This window comes from Microtus pennsylvanicus, chromosome X (assembly GCF_037038515.1).
Source record: "Microtus pennsylvanicus isolate mMicPen1 chromosome X, mMicPen1.hap1, whole genome shotgun sequence".
Lineage (NCBI taxonomy): Eukaryota > Metazoa > Chordata > Mammalia > Rodentia > Cricetidae > Microtus > Microtus pennsylvanicus.
Window position 1 is genome coordinate 120,189,234 of NC_134601.1, and position 17,446 is coordinate 120,206,679.

Consider the following 17,446-nt stretch of genomic DNA (forward strand, 5'->3'; position numbering starts at 1 on the left):
CTCTTGCTCTACTCTGTCCCTGGCCCTGTTCTCTCTGGCAAACAGCAAGAAGCATATTTATGAGAAACAACTGGGTAGCACCTAGGAGGAGGCGGGCTTATTTTGTTCTTACAACCCTGCAATGTTGGTACTATCTTCACCACTCTCATTTCACTGGAAACCTGATGCACAGAGGCTGACTCACCTGCCCAAAATAGGACAAGCGGTTAGGAAACATTCCTGCCCCTAGAGCCAAAGGTTTTCCTTCTAGGTGAATCTAGAGGTTTGCCGAGCACCGGAGCACCCCACACATAGGGGGACAGCGCGCCCCCAAGAGGTCGGGGTGCGCATCACTCTTTGGATAGAAGCTCAAAAGGCAGACCCAGAGAGGCGGAGTCAGAGGATCCAAACCCAGGGTAAATAAAGGGAGTGTCACCCCATCCAAAACCCCAGAGACCTAGAGACTCCGCCTTCCTGAGTCCTCACAGCGAAGTGCTGAGTCACGCTGACGGACAGCCGGCGCTCTGCAACCCTTCTTCCGTGTGCTGCGTTCCTGACGCTGCGAAGGCTGTACGACAGTGGCTTCCGTCCTGGGCCTGCTCAGCAGCCGAGTGAGTGGCCCGGGAACCCCCAGCCCCGCCCCGCCGCCGCCCCCCCATCCCGCCCCTCCACCCCCCCCCCGCGAGGGTGGTGTGTGTGTGTGTGTGTGTGTGTGTGTGTGTGTGTGTGTGTGTGTTGTGGGGAGGTGATGCCTGGACCAGTTTTCACGGTGTTCCCTTTCCCAGCATACTACTGGCTCCTAGGGGAGCTGAGGGAGGGAGATGCTTAAATAGCACCGAGATTTAGTGAAGGGACCACAGCTTGGCTTTTTTTCCACACAAAACATTGTAATTAGCTAATGGCCTCATCCTTGTTCGTGTGTGTAGTGTCCAACTGCGGGAGTCTGGAGGGACCCAGAAAATCTAGGTGGAGGCAAAACTACTTACTTGTTGCATAGATCTGGATGATGACAGGCCTGTATTCAGAAGTTCGTTTCTGTGCCCCACATTTCTTGGTTCAATAGGTACATATTGATTGTCTGCTAGAGGGGTTACACTTTAAGATCTGCCTTCCCTAAGTGGAGGGTACTCCTGTGTAGAGTCTCTCTAAATAACAGCAGCCTACTTTCCCATAGCACCATTTGAAACCTTTGAGGTAGATACTTCTTAATCCCATTTTATAGATGGAAAAACTGAGGCACAGAGAGTCACAAGTGAAAGCAGGCTGGAATGTGGCAAAGCTGAGATATAAATTTAAGGTGTCCAGCTCCAGAATTGTCATCTTGTTAAAACACTTTTCTTGGTTGCAGTAGGAATCTTTGAAGGATTGGCTAGAGTTCACTTGGTGAACAGGTCTGAGGATTTAGGATTACATGTCTGCAAACACATGAAGTTAGGAATGGGGCTCATTGTTAGGGCTTCGACTTCATCAATAAATAATGAAGCAGTCTTGAAGAATAATAAATGTGGAATATAGGTTGTTCCTGAACTATGGGTTCCCTTGCTGGGGGTAGCTCATACATAATTTGTCTGCTTTAGAGGACTTTAGCAGGAAGTTCAAAGATTTCCTGCCTGAGAAATTGCCTGCACAAGATCTACATAAGATCAAGCCAGTCAAAATTCCAACACAGATGGGAGGAAGGTTTGTCAAGTCCCACCCCTGACTGAGAAACTTTGGCACTTGGAAGCTGCTGGAGTAGGGAGTGTCAGTTTTCTTCAAGAACGTGGCCCCCGTTAGGATGCCCGTGCCTCAGTAGATGACCCAACACCCATGTGCACAACAAGGACACCACCACTCGGACTCAGTAGGCTTTGGAAAAGCAACTTAGAGCTGGGCATGAGATGTGATTGAAGTCTGAGAGAAGTTGGAGGGTGAATAAGGGGTGGATATGATAAAAAACATATTGTATACATGCTTGTAGTGATTAAGGAATGATTGTTTTAAATGACCGTGGACGTTAGAGATAGATGGGTAATTGAGTTCAATCACTCCTGAAGATCTCTTTCAATGCCAGCACCATCATTCCAGTGAGAATCACATATCTCTAGTTTTTTCTTCTTGCTTCCAACTTCACCAAAAATCCTCCACTTCCATCTTCCACCCTACCTCATGGGGTGGCCACTGAAGGGCATGTTAGTGGTGCAGGAAGTCAAGAGATACCACTGAAGCAAGACATATAAAATGCTCTTTAGATATTTCTAGTAAGTTCTTTCCAAGAGTTGTAATTGCTAACCTTTGTATGAGATGACTGCAGGATTACATGAGGTAACTGCTAATAATGGGGTTCAGGTGCCTAGTAAATACTAATACATGTTCACCATCGTTGTGTTTTAAGAAAATCACCTAATCTAGGCTCTGTTCGCAGTAAGTACGCAATAAATTACAACTGTTAGAATTTGGGGGCAAGCTTAATCTCAATATCCTTAGTTTATAGCCTGTAGAGATTTCCTCTGTTGTGATGTCTTTTGTTGTCTTTCATCTTGCCCTCCATCTTCTACAGCTCAACACCAGAACGTTCTTTATACACTTCAAAATGGGATCCTCTAAGAAGGTTACGCTCTCAGTGCTCAGCCGGGAGCAGCCAGAAGGGGTTGGAGCTCGGGTCCGCAGAAGCATTGGCAGACCTGAGGTACGTTGGCTGGACTACCTTGTACATTCATTTCTGAAGGAACGGGTGGGATAGTGAAGGGGATTTGGGAAGAAAGAGGCAAGATGGCCTTGAGGTTCCCTGTGGGGTGCCTGTCTTAAGGTTTACACTGCTGTGAAGAGATGTTGTGACCACTGCAACTCTTATACAGAAAACATTTTATTGGAGTGGTGCACTTAACGTTTTCAGAGGTTCAGGAAATTATCATCATGACGGGGAGCATGGTGTGCAGGCAGACGTGGTGCTGAAGCTGTGAGCACTACTTCTTGAGCCAACAGACTGACAGTCACACTGAGGGGAGCTTGAGCAAAAGAGACATCAAAGCCCGCCCCCACAGTGACACACTTCCCCCAACAAGGCCACTCCTCTTAGTAATGCCAGTCCCTTTGGGGGCCATTTTCTTTCAAACCACCCCAGTGCCAGAGGGAGATAGATGGAAGTCCACAACTGGGGCCACGTGTGGATCAACCCCAGCCTAAAAGAGGCTTCTGGAACGTGGGTAAAGAGGGTCTGGGTAGCAGGTTAGCTGAAGCGCAGGAGATCGTCTGCTTTTCTCTGCATGCCCGTGGTCTGTCTTGAGCTGAGGAGCATTCTGGCCGTCAGCCTCAGCATTCATGTCTTCAGATGTGCCCGACTCGTAGCCTCTCTACCCTTGCTTACATGGTCATACTTCAGAACGCAAATAACCGGATCTCAGCTTCAGATTCCTAAGGAAAACAGTCTGATTTGCTCTGCCAGGGTCAGGTCTCCTGGCTAATCACATAGTAAAGGATTTGTATTTGTGCACTGAGATCCAGCTCTGTAGATCTCTGGTGTGGTGGCAGGAGCACAAGGGAACTTAGAATTGTGAGTCTAGACTTTTTTTTTTAACATTAGAGACTTTTAAATTTAAATACTAGGGAATACATGAAATTTAGGGAGGGGTCTTAGCTGCACAGAGAGGTGTCAAATAGTGATCATAGCCAAGAGCTAGTTCCCCAGTGCTATTCCATATTAAATGTTGTGAATAAGAGAAGAAATGCATTTTGGGAAGCAGGGCTAATTTCTTATACTCCACTCCAGCATTTTCATACGGCCTCGTGGCTAAACTTTATACCTCTCATTACATACGGGTTTCTTTGTCTACAGTTTTGATAAAAAACGTATTTGAAAATGTTCATGGAGTCATTTTGTTCATCAGGTGTTTTGTTTGTTTGTTTTTTGGAGTACTGGGGATTGAACATAGGGAGACCCTTGGACATGCTAGGCAAACAATCTGTCATTGAACTATAGCCTCAGTCCTTTTTCTGGATTTTATTTTGAGACAAGAGTCTCACTAAGTTGCCTGGACTGGCCTTGAACTCCAGTCCTCCTGCTTCAGCCTCTTGAATAGCGGGGTTGCCAGGTTCCCTTTGCTCATAGGGGTTGAAAGTCTTGGCTGTTCCTCAGCGAGTGCTGCTCTGCATGACTGATGGCTTGGATGTTCTCCGTTTTCAAATTTAATTGAAAAATTGTGTGTATTGTATTTAGCAGGATGTGTAGAATAGGAATGGTCAAAATTAGCTAATCAATATCTGTACTACTTCACAGATAATTTTAAAAAGCATGTCTTTGTAAATTTCAACTATTTCATATGGTGCCATTTTATAGATAAGAAGCCCTATTGATTCTTGAGCTTCCTCTTCCTCTCCGACCATCTCTCTATCATCTTACCTCAGCATCGGGAAGTCGCCATTCTAGCCTGCATTTCTGTTTGTTTAGATTCCACATCCAGGGGAGGGGTTGCAGTATTTGTCCTTCTGTGCCTGAGCCATTTCAGCCAGCACGGTGCTGATCAGCCATTGCAGCAGGCAGCAAACACTTCTCCGTCATCGGCTCAATCAATCTTCTATCTTCCATTTTGGGCCTCTGCCATTTTCCTTTCATTAGAACATTAGCTCACTCATATATATCTTGAAATCCAAAATGTACCATTTATCAAAGAAAATACACAAATACATTTATCTTGATGGCTAAATGCATAGGGCCTGATGGAGGTGGTGCCATATCCTATGAGATAGCATCACCAACAGAAAAACTGGAAAGAGTTCTGAGACCTCACAGACACCTGTTAGTGAGCCATTGCCATGTACCAAGTGTAGCTATTCCTTTAATTAGACCATCTGTCAAGAACGTATTAACACTTTTTTTTTTAATCCTGTGAACCTCTTTAGTGGTCTAGTAAAACCTATCTTTTTTTTTTTTGTAAAACAGTGTTTTGAAGTACACAAAACAGAATAGATGACTTTCCAAGAAAAATGTTTATATTATAACATGGTTGAGTTTTTCAGAGATATCTAATCATCTTGGATTTTTATATTAAATAAAAGTTTTGAGTGATATATCTAATCACATTGTAATTTCAAACATGAACAATATTTCACATACCTACTCACAGATGTAAACTGTCATGAAATAGCTTTAGTTTCTGTTGGTTCCAGAATCACAGTTACTGGTAATTTATTATAATTGACGGAGCTTTCTCACAATTGAAGAAGATACTGGATTTCAGTGATAGTTGCGCAACAGCATGAACATGCCTGATGCTAATGAACCGTGCTCTGAAAGCTGCTAAAATGCTAAATCTTGGGCTTAGCGAGCTGGCTTAGTGGTTCCAAGTGTGTACTGCTTTTGTAGAGGACCTTAGTTTGATTCCTCATGCCCACATCTGGTGACTTACAGCTACCTATAACTCCAGCTCTGTAACATGAAGGGGCCTGCTTGTTGAGGTTTATGTCCTGCCCAGTTCCCCACAGCCAGCAAGCCCCAAAGAAAATCACACAGAGATCTCCATAAGATTATAAACTGATTGGTCCATTCGCTCAGGCTTCATATTAGCTTCTTTAATGTATAGTAACCCATTATTCTTATCTATGTTAGCCATATGATTCAGTACCTTTTCTTAGCCAGGCAGGTTACATCTTGCTTCTTTGGTCTGGGCTGGACTTCGGAGGGAGCTTCCTGCTTCCCAGAATACTCCTGTTCTCTTTGTTCCACCTCTACTTCCTGTCTGGTTTTCCCACCTATACTTCCTGCCTGGCCAATCAGCATTTATTTAAAACATGATTGACAGGATACAGACAATTCTCCCGCACTACAGCTCCAGGGTGACCTTTTGCTTCTGGCCTCTGAGAGCACCTGAACATCCCCTCACACAGACACAGGCATCTACAGAACTACTACTATGACTACTACATCTTCCAAAATGCTAGATTTTATTTTGTGTATACTTTACTATAGTCAAAAATATTCAGAAAAATTAGAGGTTAGTGAAAACAAAGATATGATTCCTCTCTACATAATCTTACATCTTTGAATTTTATGCTTTATTCTATATAAGAAATTTTGGTTGAAAACCTAGATTTTTCAAGACCATTTAAACTCAGTTCTCTGGTGTCACAGGTATTCTGTAACCATAACAGAAGAAAGAGGAATAATTCTGAATGTCATCAACTTTGTCTAATCACAAACGAGAGCAAAGGTGTTTCTAAACAGTTATGTTTTGCATTATTGAGAATTATATAGAGGGCACAGTTTTGTGTACTGAAGTTTTCTTGGGAAGACCCAAGAACTTTCCATGTTATTGTAGATTCTTTGTAAACATCGTTAAAAAAAATTTGCCACTTTTTTACTGTGTAAGCCTACCTTCATTCTTTTGTTCAAGACAATGTCTTTGACTGTTGATATTGTTGACACATTTTCACATTCTACAGAAAGGTAGACCCTGTACCCCTACCCTATCCCCTATCAGCAGAAATGAAGTCATTTGTCTACATCAAGGTTACTCTTCAAACTCTATGCACCAAAGCTTATGTCTCAAAGAAAAGGAAACTTCAGATTCCAAAGTTGTTTTCATATTAAAGCTGCAAAACTGCTCCATTTTAGCAGCTCCCACAAGTGTTTTTTTTTCCTTTTTTTTCCCTTCCTACCACTGAAAATATAGAGGTTAAAGAGGAACTTCCAGTCCTCCTTTCTATGGTTAGCAATTAGGAAAAGATGGGCTGGCTCACATCTTTCGCTATAGTTATCCGTGGACCAGGCTAGACAGTCAAGGACTTTGAGTGACTGACTGACTAGCATGTTGTTGGGAGGTGGTTCCTTTGTGCTCCCAGGAGAAGAGAAACCTATCATCTTTAGCGCTTGTCTTTATGCTGTCCAATTCCACCAGATACTGTTCAGTAGAAAACCATTCTCTGTGGGCTATTTAATTACTCAAGAGGATAATTTGAAGCAAAGAAAACTAGAGGGAATCGCATAATGAATGTCCTGTTCCATTTCTCCCCTCAAAGTATTTTGAACAGAAACACAGATGCCATTTTGTTCATAACTATTTGAATTTCTCTCTCTGAAACACAAGAATAAGAGAGGAAAATGGGATCTATGTGACACAAACGCTGAAGGGCGGAACTGTTCCAGGGTTAGGAAGTGACCAGCAAGGAGAATGCAGATATGAATAGATGCATAATATGATATATGAAAATAAAACAATGAAAATCATCACTTGGTATGCCAGCTAACAAATTAATGAGAAAGATGTGGAGGGGAATGGCACAAGAAGAGAGGATGACAAAAATATTATAGTCCCCTTATTATATTGGACCATTAAAAGAATTCTTTAATAATATCAAATAGCTATTTGCTGAGACAATAGCCACCCCTGGTCCTCTGACACAGAAAGGAGGAAGAGGACAAAAGCAAAAGGATAAACTAACTGTCCATCCTCATTTTATAAGGAACGACCCTAAAAGTTCAACCCTGGAATTGCTTTATGCTAGCCAGGTTTAGTCATAGGACCTAATTATTAGAGACTAAAGAATCTAGCAAAAGCACCACCCAGAGTTTGTGGGGTACACCCTGCGTATTTAGGAGTATTCTAGACTCAAGAGAATATTATTTGTAAAGAACACCTCCATCCTATCTCCAAAGGCCTGCCACTTCTCATAGGCACTTCCAGCACTTCTGGGTTTCCAAATCCTACTGGGCTGTTAGAGCTTTATTTTGGGGTTGCTACAGGCCTGAGGGCTGGTGGCCACAGGTTTTGTTTGGAATTCTGAAGCTGTTGAAAGGACAATCTTGGAAGCTGCTATTTAAATTTGGCAGCTAAAGGATCTGGAAGTATTACAAGGGAAAGAAACATGGGGGAAAGATGTGACTGAATTGAGGACCTCATTAGAACATTTTAGAAAATTAGAGTTCTAATAGAAGTCTGTTCTTGTGGACAGATGGCACATGCTTATTGAACATGTTGCTCAAAATCTAGCAAATGTTTTTTTTTAAATTTATTTATTTATTAAGGATTTATGCCTCCTCCCCGCCACCGCCTCCCATTTCCCCCCCCTCCCCCGATCAAGTCCCTCTCCCTCATTAGCTCGAAGAGCAATCAGGGTTCCCTGACCTGTGGGAAGTCCAAGGACTGCCCACCTCCATCCAGGTTTAGTAAGGTGAGCATCCAAACTGCCTAGGCTCCCCCAAAGCCAGTATGTGCAGTAGGATCAAAAACCCACTGCCATTGTTCTTGAGTTCTCAGTAGTCCTCATTGTCCGCTATGTTCAGCAAGTCCGGTTTTATCCCATGCTTTTTCAGACCCAGGCCAGCTGGCCTTGGTGAATTCCCGATAGAACATCCCCATTGTCTCAGTGTGTGGGAGATTAGTAAGGACTAATTTTCACGCCTGCACATCGCACTCCAGTATAACAGTCCAATGCAAGCATACTCTTGTTTATTGGAGTGTCTCTTATCCATGTCTCTCATCTTCTGGCTAGTTGAACACTTTATCCCTGTGACTCTTGCCTTGATCAGCTACCTGGATTCTATAGCCCTTTTTGTAGCGATGAGGCGAGCAAGGCCCTCCTACTCCACCTTATATTATACTGACTTTCTTCTTGTGGATGTGTTCAAATGGCATAGGGAGCCAATGTGCAGGCAAATACAAATAATATTGATATGGTTTAAATGTGTGTGTCCTTCCCCAAACCGAAGTTTGTGATCCTATCTTTCAAGCTGATGGTATTAGCAGGCAGGGTCTTTTGGAAGGCAGTTATATCATGAAGATGAAATTTGCATATCTGGGATTAATGTCCTTATGAGGAAGATCATAGAGAGTTAGCTGTCATCATGCAAGGACACAGAATGTGTTGCCTGTGAACCATAAAATATATTTTAACTAGACATTAAAGTTGCTGCTGCCTTAACCTTGGACTTCTGAACTTTTAGCACCAAAAGAAATACATTTTAATTACTTTGCAGGTATTTATGATATTTTGTGATAGCTCCTTGAGTGAACTAAGTTGGTACCCATTGCTTCTATTGTTTTGGGTAATAGTTCCTGAATTCTCTGTAGATGGGTTTTTATCAAATAGTTATTTGGCCACAAGCTTGATGACCTTCTCATTCTTTACAAGTGGGCTGCATATTTTCCCAGCCTTTCAGGTTTATTTTTCTTTTGATCAACAATTCTGGGTTTGTATTATTTCTCTCTTCATAGACTTTCCTACAAGTGCTCAAAGGGAACCGTGTCGTTCCTCCAAGACTTTGTGAGAAGTACCTTTAGCTAAGTTGAATTTCCAATTTCATTACTAGAGAGTTCTGCTGTCCTTGAAACACAAGGTCAGGCATACAGGTTGGGCACGTCTTTGTCTTGTAAGCAGGATCACCTTCCCTCCAGCTTCCAGTGTGTACTTCACTTCTTTCTGAGAAATCTGTGTGCTTGTTGCTACCATCATTTTGTGCAGAATTGTTCAGCTAGTGCTTAAGAAAACTGGGGTGCTGCCTGTGACTCATCTCCCTTCCTTTTGAGCCCACCAAATTTCACACTCCAATGGCCGTAACATAGCTTTCTTTTTCTGGGGTGACTCTCAAATGCCTTCTAGCCTTGGTCTCATTACCCAGTCCCCAAAGCTACTTCCATATCTTGAGATTGTCATTCCAGCCCAGCGCCACTTCTCAGAAACAGTGAATATTAACTGTTCTATGGTGCCTAATAATGACAAGTGTTTACTGAAAAGAGGGAACTTTGTGTTTTCATAGTTTATTTGAGAGCAGTTTCTTTGCCTATATGAATCTCTTTGACAACAAGAAGTAATAGTCATCCTCATCTTCATCCACACTAGGAGACAAAGGAGAAAAAGACACATAATTAGCTCAGTTGATACACAAAAACAAGGTAATTCAAAATCCATGATAAACTTAATAAACTAGACATGGAAGGGCAATTCCTTAACTTTATGAAGGATGTCTATTGAAAAATAGAAGTCTGCAGTTAACAACCTGCTTAATCTTTAGGTGTGTTACCCATGAGTCCCAGGGTAAGCGTCCTTCTCCTTGTTTGTCTCCATGCATGTGCTGTTTTAACATGAGTTCCAAAAAGAGAAGATACTGAGGCCAGCTGGACTCAGCAAAAACCTAGAAAAATTCAACTTGTGGTTTTTAATTAAGTCAAGAAAAAACAGTTTTTATGAACTATTGAGGAAGCTTATTCATAAATACACTGGTGAAATGAACATCTTAAAAAAAAGAAACTCCAGGGGAATTACTAAAATTAATAAATGCTGACAGTGTTCAAAGCATGTATCTATTCAGATTTATAATTCCCAACAGCAAACTGTTCAAAATATAATTTTAAGTGCAGTTTATGATGCCATTCGAGTATGTTAGCCACAAAATTAAAATATATACAAAACCTCTATGAAAAAATAATTACCTATTGGAGGACATTTAAAATATTTAAGTATATATATATATATATATAAAATGTATTTATAAATAAGATAAATCAATGTTAGTTGATACATAGATTCAAAGCAATTCCAGTAAAACTTCCATCATCTTTAATCAAAGGTGTTGATAACAGTTTCTAAACAAATGGAAAAGAATAAGCAAGACAACCTTGAATATATATCAATGATAACACAGCTGTTTCTACCCATGGACTGACCTTGAAATTCATTTTCAGTAGCTTTTGCATAAACATTAATATTTATATGCATAACACTTATAGTAGCTACCTCAAAATTAACATGACCTCAAATGAACTCATAGCTATTTTAAGGGTGCTGCTTCTGTAATAATTCCTTGATTTGTTGAATGGGATTGCCTTCTTTCCAGGCATCCTAACAAGAAATTTGGGAGTTATTTAATAGTCTTTTCACTTACCTCATCGTTTCTATCTAGTCACTCAATGATTCTCCATCATTCCTGCTATCATCTTAGTTCCGACCCTTGCTCCTACTCAGAATATAGAATGATCTTTCATAACGTAAATTGTCTCACTTCCCAATTACAACCTATTACCTTCAGGAGAAGATCCAAATTCCTTTAAGATTTGAACTATAGTTAGTTATGGTGGTCCATACCTTTTGTCCCAACACTTAGGAGGCAAGAGGATTGAGAGCTTAAGGCCAGTGTGGGATACACAGTGAGAATTTGTTTCAAGAACCAAAAACTTTCACCTCTATCACCTCTATTCTTTGCCCAGCTCTTGTCATAATCCAGTGTGTACTACAAAGACATAATATGTATTTTTAAATACAATATAGTCAAATTTAAATATTTACTTTGATTTATATCGCTACAGACGTTTCTATTTGAACTATTTTAATAAAGAGCAAGAACTGACATATGTATTCAAGTCCATGTGATTAGCTTATAGTTGACAGAAGAAATTAAGGGTTTATTAAATAAAATTGTGGAGAAAATCTGTTTTCTCTGCAAGAATATTCAGGAACATTTAATTTTATGTGCACATGGAATTCCAGTGAGTGGTGGACAGAGACTTTGTCAAGCACACCAATCTCTTTTAGACCTCTTCTTTCTGGAACATTCTCCTTTTCCTCCTTTCTACTTAATTGACTCCAACATGCTCTTCAAGAGTCAGCGCAAGAGCCACTTCCCTGGTAGCTGATTCCCTGATGCCACCCATTCTTGTTTGTGTGAAGTTGTCTTCCTTGAGAGCACTCATAATAGCATTGACGATACTGATTTTCTAGACTCCTACCTCATGACGCTAAGAACCTGTTACAGGCTGATACTGACTTAGTTGACTATCATAGATAATCATGAAATGTTTGCTCTTCGCTCCTCTTACAATGTCAGTTCCAGTGTACTTGATGAGTCCCTGTGTGCATGCATTGTTGCCTTCTGAATGTGATCTGCATTTTAGAAGGTTGCTCACTGGCTATGCGATCTTCAGTGAGTTTTGTTAGCTATGTCTATGAATATTCCCTGGTAGGATGACCTAAAAGCCATGTCTAATGTGTTGAATTTTACTATTCCAGTTGAAAAATCTGGATCCATTCTTACTGTTTGATGAGTTTAAAGGAGGAAGGCCGGGAGGGTTTCCTGATCACCCACACCGAGGCTTTGAAACAGTAAGTATCAAGATTTGACTGCAGACGTGTGTGTTTTGACTTTTATTTCCAATAGAAAATTCTATTAGAAGCAATAAATAGAGGCAAAAATTGATTTATAAATATTTTGTCATAGGCTGCTATGTTGCTATTATAGCAATTTAAAACGAAATATAGTCAAATTTAAATATTAACTTTAAAACAAAATTTTATTAATTAAATTTATTTTACATCTTGATTGAAGTTCCTTTTCCCTCTCTCCTCTCCTTCAATTCGCCCGTCACCACCTCCCCTCTGCCTCCGCACCCTACCCACTCCTCCTCCATTTCTAATAAGAAGAGTGCAGGCCTCCCATGGATATCGACAAAGCATGAGATAGCAAGTTGCAGAAAGACTAAGCACCTCCCTTTTAGTAAGGCTGGACAGGTGTGACCCAGTATGAGGAGAAAGAGTCCCAAAAGCCGACAAAAGAGTCAGAGACAGCCTCTGTTCCCACTGTTAGGAGTCCCACAAGAGGACCAAGCTACACAACTGTAACATATATGCAGAGGGCCTAGGTCAGTTTCATGCAGGCTCCCTCCTTGTTGGTTCAGTCTCTGGGAGCCCCTATGAGCCCAGGTTAGTTGATTCTGTGAGTTTTCTTGTGGTGTCCTTGACCCCCCCCACGACATACTCACATATAAATTTATAAATTTAATTGCACAAATTTGGAGAGTCTGTTGGACACTACTTCTTTTTGTTTTCGTTAGATGGGAAATAAAGATGTGTAATGTAATATCATGGCGTTTTTCAATAGCTCCAGTTCTCCACACATATGTACATTCTTGGAGACCTTAGGGACTTTACAAAGTTTAGCTCTTTTTCCATGAGAACCACCTGTATTTGTGGGAAGAAGAGATGGGCTCATTAAAGGCTTAGTGTATTTGTAGAGCCAATCTGTGAGAGAATAAATATTTACCCAGGGCTTTCAGCATGCCGGGGTTGGTGGAGGCTGATCTCTCCTATGTTGGGGTGCTGTGTGTTGTCGAGTGTTCATAGAAGACAGAGAAGGAGACTAAAGAAGGAGGCTTGAACCCTGGTTGCTTCTGTATGTACTCTAGTTAAGGAAGTATAAACAGGGAAAGATTTGATCACTGTATGTAACTGTGGAAAGATTTAACCAAAAAGCTTCCAGAAACAAGAAGAGGCTACTTAGATGTGTGTTCCTTCATTTATCTGTTGGCCTTCAGGTTTTCCACTCTGGTAGCACATTGGCTGCGCGGTCTTCCTCTGCAGCAATGATGGAGACCTTGCTTTCCCCTCCCTATATCTGCATTTTATTCTCACCCTTTGCTCTGTTTGCCAGCTTACAAATCCTTTAAGCTCTTTTCATATATTAGTGTCTCCATTATGTTTTATGTTTTCTAAACAATCTTTTTTTTTTTTTATTTTAGAGACAGGGTATCTCCGTAGCTTTTTTTTGGTTCCTGTCCTGGAACTAGCTCTTCTAGACCAGGCTGGCCTTGAACTCACAGAGATCCACCAGCCTCTGCCTCCCGAGTGCTGGGATTAAAGGCGTGCGCCACCACCGCCTGGCTCTAAACAATCTTAAGTGGATGGACTTTCTTCCTCATTTGTTCCCAATGACATTATATTTATTATATATTTAACATACTTGTATACCTGGATGGTGGCCTTGAGCTACTGTCTTTCATTAGAATTGAGGATTACCCCAACCTTCCCTTACCACGCTCCAGAGGACTGTGCCTCGTTTCATCTTAGATTAGCCCACACCTCTCTGCATTCGCTGTGTAGGGGCACTCAGTAACTGACTTGTTAGAGACAATGACTATATTGAACAAAATGACTGCTGACCAGATTGCGCCTGTTTCCATTATGTAAAGTATCCTGGAAGGGGCCGGCTTTGTCACTCATGGTATTCAACTTTAAAGGACTTGCTGAAGAAGCTTAGCTATGCAATATTGGTCCTTGGTCCTTTCCTCGTGATTAAGAATTTTCCCTTTCATTACACTGTAATTACATTTATCCTTCTTATCCGTAGATTTTGTATTTACGAGTTCACCTGCTTGGAAAACCCATTGCTAATTGTCAAATCAATACTTGTAGAGCCTTGATGGTAATTCAGGGTGTGAGAGCGGCCCAGCGCGTCTCTTGCCAGTGGAGGTGGAACAAGGTGATGCCCTCTTTGTTGTTCAGCTCTCATAATGTAGGCCAATGTCCTTGCGTCAACCTTCGTGGCACGTTTCTTATATTTCCCTGCTTTTGGGTGTGCTTCCTATTCAATGGTTCCTGAGTGTTGGAAGCTTTCTATCTAGTATTCCTCCGCAGAAGGCTGCTCGTGTGCCTTGGTCACGGAGAAAACACGTGCAGTCAGTAACCTTCTTTTAGGTATGACTTGGTACTGCTGGTTGAGAGTTCGTTAACACCAGTGAACAGTATATATTGCAAATGGGGGAGGTCTTTAAACAGAAGTAAATATATAATAGAACAGTGTTTCTCAACCCATGGGTTGTGACCCCTTGAGAGTTGACTAACTTTTTCACAGGGGTCACCTAAGACCATTGGAAAACAAGCTATTTACATTATGATTTATAACAGTTATAAAATTACAGTTGTGAAGCAGCAAGGAAAATAATTTTATGGCTGGGGGTCGCCACAACATGAGGAACTGTATTAAAGGGGTGCAGCATTAGGAAGGCCGAGAACCACTGCAATAGAGGCACACATACATAGATAGGCTGATAAAACATTGTTGCCAGAGACTTGAAGGAGACCAATCTTAGATTGCCATTAGCAACCAATGTTTCAGGACTTGTTGATTAAAGGGATCATGGTAGTTTTTATAGAACATTATTACTTCAGAGCATGAGAAATCACTATGTTGGCTTTATCTTCCAGAATGTAGGTAAGCCAGAACTTAACTTTCTCTAAGTTCAAACCTTTAAAGCCTGCACTTTAGGACTGGTGAGATGACTCGAAAGTTAAGAGCACTGGCTGCACTTGCAGAAGTCCTGAGTTCAATTCCTGACACCCACATTACTCACAATTATCTGGAACTCTTCTGAGGGGGTCCTCTTCTGGCGTCATTTAGCACCAGACATGTACACGGTCCAGATACAACATGTAAAATATTTATACATGTACAAAAAAGATAAAATGTCTTTCAAAATTACAAATGAAAAATGAAACCTGCAATTTAAAGCCAAGTCTACTTTAGGCTCTTATGACATTCATCTCGGAAGCTCAATCGAAATTCCAAAGGCTTGTCATGTTTAAAATTCTGACTAGCATATAAAGTGAAAAATAAATAAAATGACTTGGAAATAAAAAAAAAACATTAGGATCACCTGTTATGTTTCAGTGCCACCCAGGAGTAGTCATTTCTGTTATTTTTTTTCTGTTATCATGCTATCTTTTTTTAAACTATGCAACATTATGCCATTAGAATTTTTCCAACATTCTTCAGAAGCTAATTAAAAGATGGCATTACTTTATTTATTTATTTGTGTGTGTATGTCTGTCTGTCTGTCTGTCTGTCTGTCTCTCTCTCTCTCTCTCTCTGTGTGTGTGTGTGTGTGTGTGTGTTTGTGTAGATCAGAAGTCAGAGAATAGCTTTCCAGCATTGGCTTTCCACTTCCACTACATAGAAGATCCCCATAGAACTCGGCTCAAGTTGTCAGACTTAGTGACAAGCACATCTTACCTCCTCCACATTTTTTTTAATGATTTTGGTAAGTGCCTGCCATGATATACTGCACCAACCAGTGATATATGAAGGCATATTTTCTATCAGTATCACCAATACATTTATTTGACTTTTAAAAAAGTGTTTACCATTTTAACAATAAAACTGCCTCACTGAAGTTTTAATTTACCTTTTTCTGAGCAAGGTTGATTTTCTTTAAAAAGGTTGATTTTGATTTAAAGGTATTTGTTTATTGTAGGATATATATATATATATATATATATATATATATATATATATATATCTTTGGCCTTTTGCCCCTGTTGTGCTGTCATCAATAATATGTAAACTATATTTCTTTTTCACTTTAAACTAAACTTAGGAATGGGCAGAGCTTACTCTTGTTATTGTTTTGTAAAAGTTCTTTGTATATTAAGGACATCAAATTCGTTTTAGTGATAGGAGTTTGAGATGATGGGAAGAAGGGTGAATGTGTGCTTTGCAAGCCTCTGGGGACAACATAGACACAAACTACAGAATGAAGGACGTTTTTGACAGTTCAGTTGGATATGCAAGATTGGATAAGTTCCCAGTCCCAGGTGATTTTCGTATGCCCAAGTAACACAAGTATGCACCGAACATTCGCGCACTAGGTATGTTATCAGGATTAGTGGTCCTTAAAATAGTGCTATTCTGGAGCTCATGATTATTTTTAAATAAAAATGACGTGCTAACACATGAGTATAAAATATAATGAATATATTTTGAACACAAGCTCATCTTTTCATAATTTATAGAGCTGAAAAGAAATACAGAGAATATTATCCTACAAAATTCTCACTGCCTCATATGTGGTCCATGTGTCAGCAATGCTATCTCCTGGACTATTCAGACTCCACCTCAGGGCTCCCAGATCCGAATCTGTCCTTTGAGGACATCACCACAGAGTGAGCAACATATGCAATCAAAGGGAAAAAAATATTGATCCAGTTGACTTTCCACACCAGAACTGTTAGGATTCTATGAGACAGATAAGAGTGAAAAACTTGATTTTACCTAGTTAATGACTAACTGGCATTCAGACTGTTCAGTTTATATAGATCTCTATTTTCTTGCTGCCTGACCACTTCTCTTCAAGCAATCCCAATGAAGCTCATTGGGTCACTAAAAAAGTGAACCACTGTGAAAGAAGAAGTGCAGCTAGTTGGGAAGAAAGGAGGGCAAGGCAGTGAATGTAACCAAAATACATTACATATATGTGTGAACTTGTCATAATGAAACCTGTTATCATGTGTAATTAATATACACTAAGAAAAGCATTTTAAGATCTTGCCTAAAAAAATTAAAGAGAAGGTATACCCTGGAGACAGAAGTACAACTAGTGGTCACAACCCAGTTTCCTGACAGGAATCCAAATTTCTGGAAAAGACTGTTTTCAAAGGGCCCAAGTGGTAAGCAGTAGAAGAACCCATTTCTGCTCTGGGCTAATGTTTAATTTGCCTGGGCTGGCTATAGTGATCAGAAACGGTGGACGAGATGAAGACTAGGTGAGCCTTTCCAAAGTGTAGTTCCAAAAAAGGGGTATCAATAGTTTATACACTATTGATGAGTTTTTCAATTACCAGCGGTCTGGAACTTTCAACATCACCATCAAAGGATAGAATCAAGACTTTACAGGTTTTAGGGATGGAAGTCTTATGTTTCTGGGTACCCCTCAGTCCTGGGCAAACTGAG

General features: G+C 40.6%; 1 protein-coding gene across 2 annotated transcripts in view; it reads left to right on the top strand.

The window, feature by feature from the left end:
* Window positions 1–340: 340 nt before the first annotated feature.
* Pir (pirin) overlaps window positions 341–17,446 on the top strand; it is a 90,336-nt gene continuing 73,230 nt past the window's right edge. The window contains exons 1-3 of one of the 2 annotated variants that reach the window (XM_075958159.1): window positions 341–590; window positions 2,519–2,647; window positions 11,956–12,048. In XM_075958159.1, the coding sequence (XP_075814274.1) occupies window positions 2,552–2,647; window positions 11,956–12,048 (189 nt within the window). In that variant the 5' untranslated portion in view covers window positions 341–590; window positions 2,519–2,551. The remainder of the gene's footprint in view (window positions 591–2,518; window positions 2,648–11,955; window positions 12,049–17,446) is intronic. The other variant, XM_075958160.1, reaches the window with a different exon arrangement.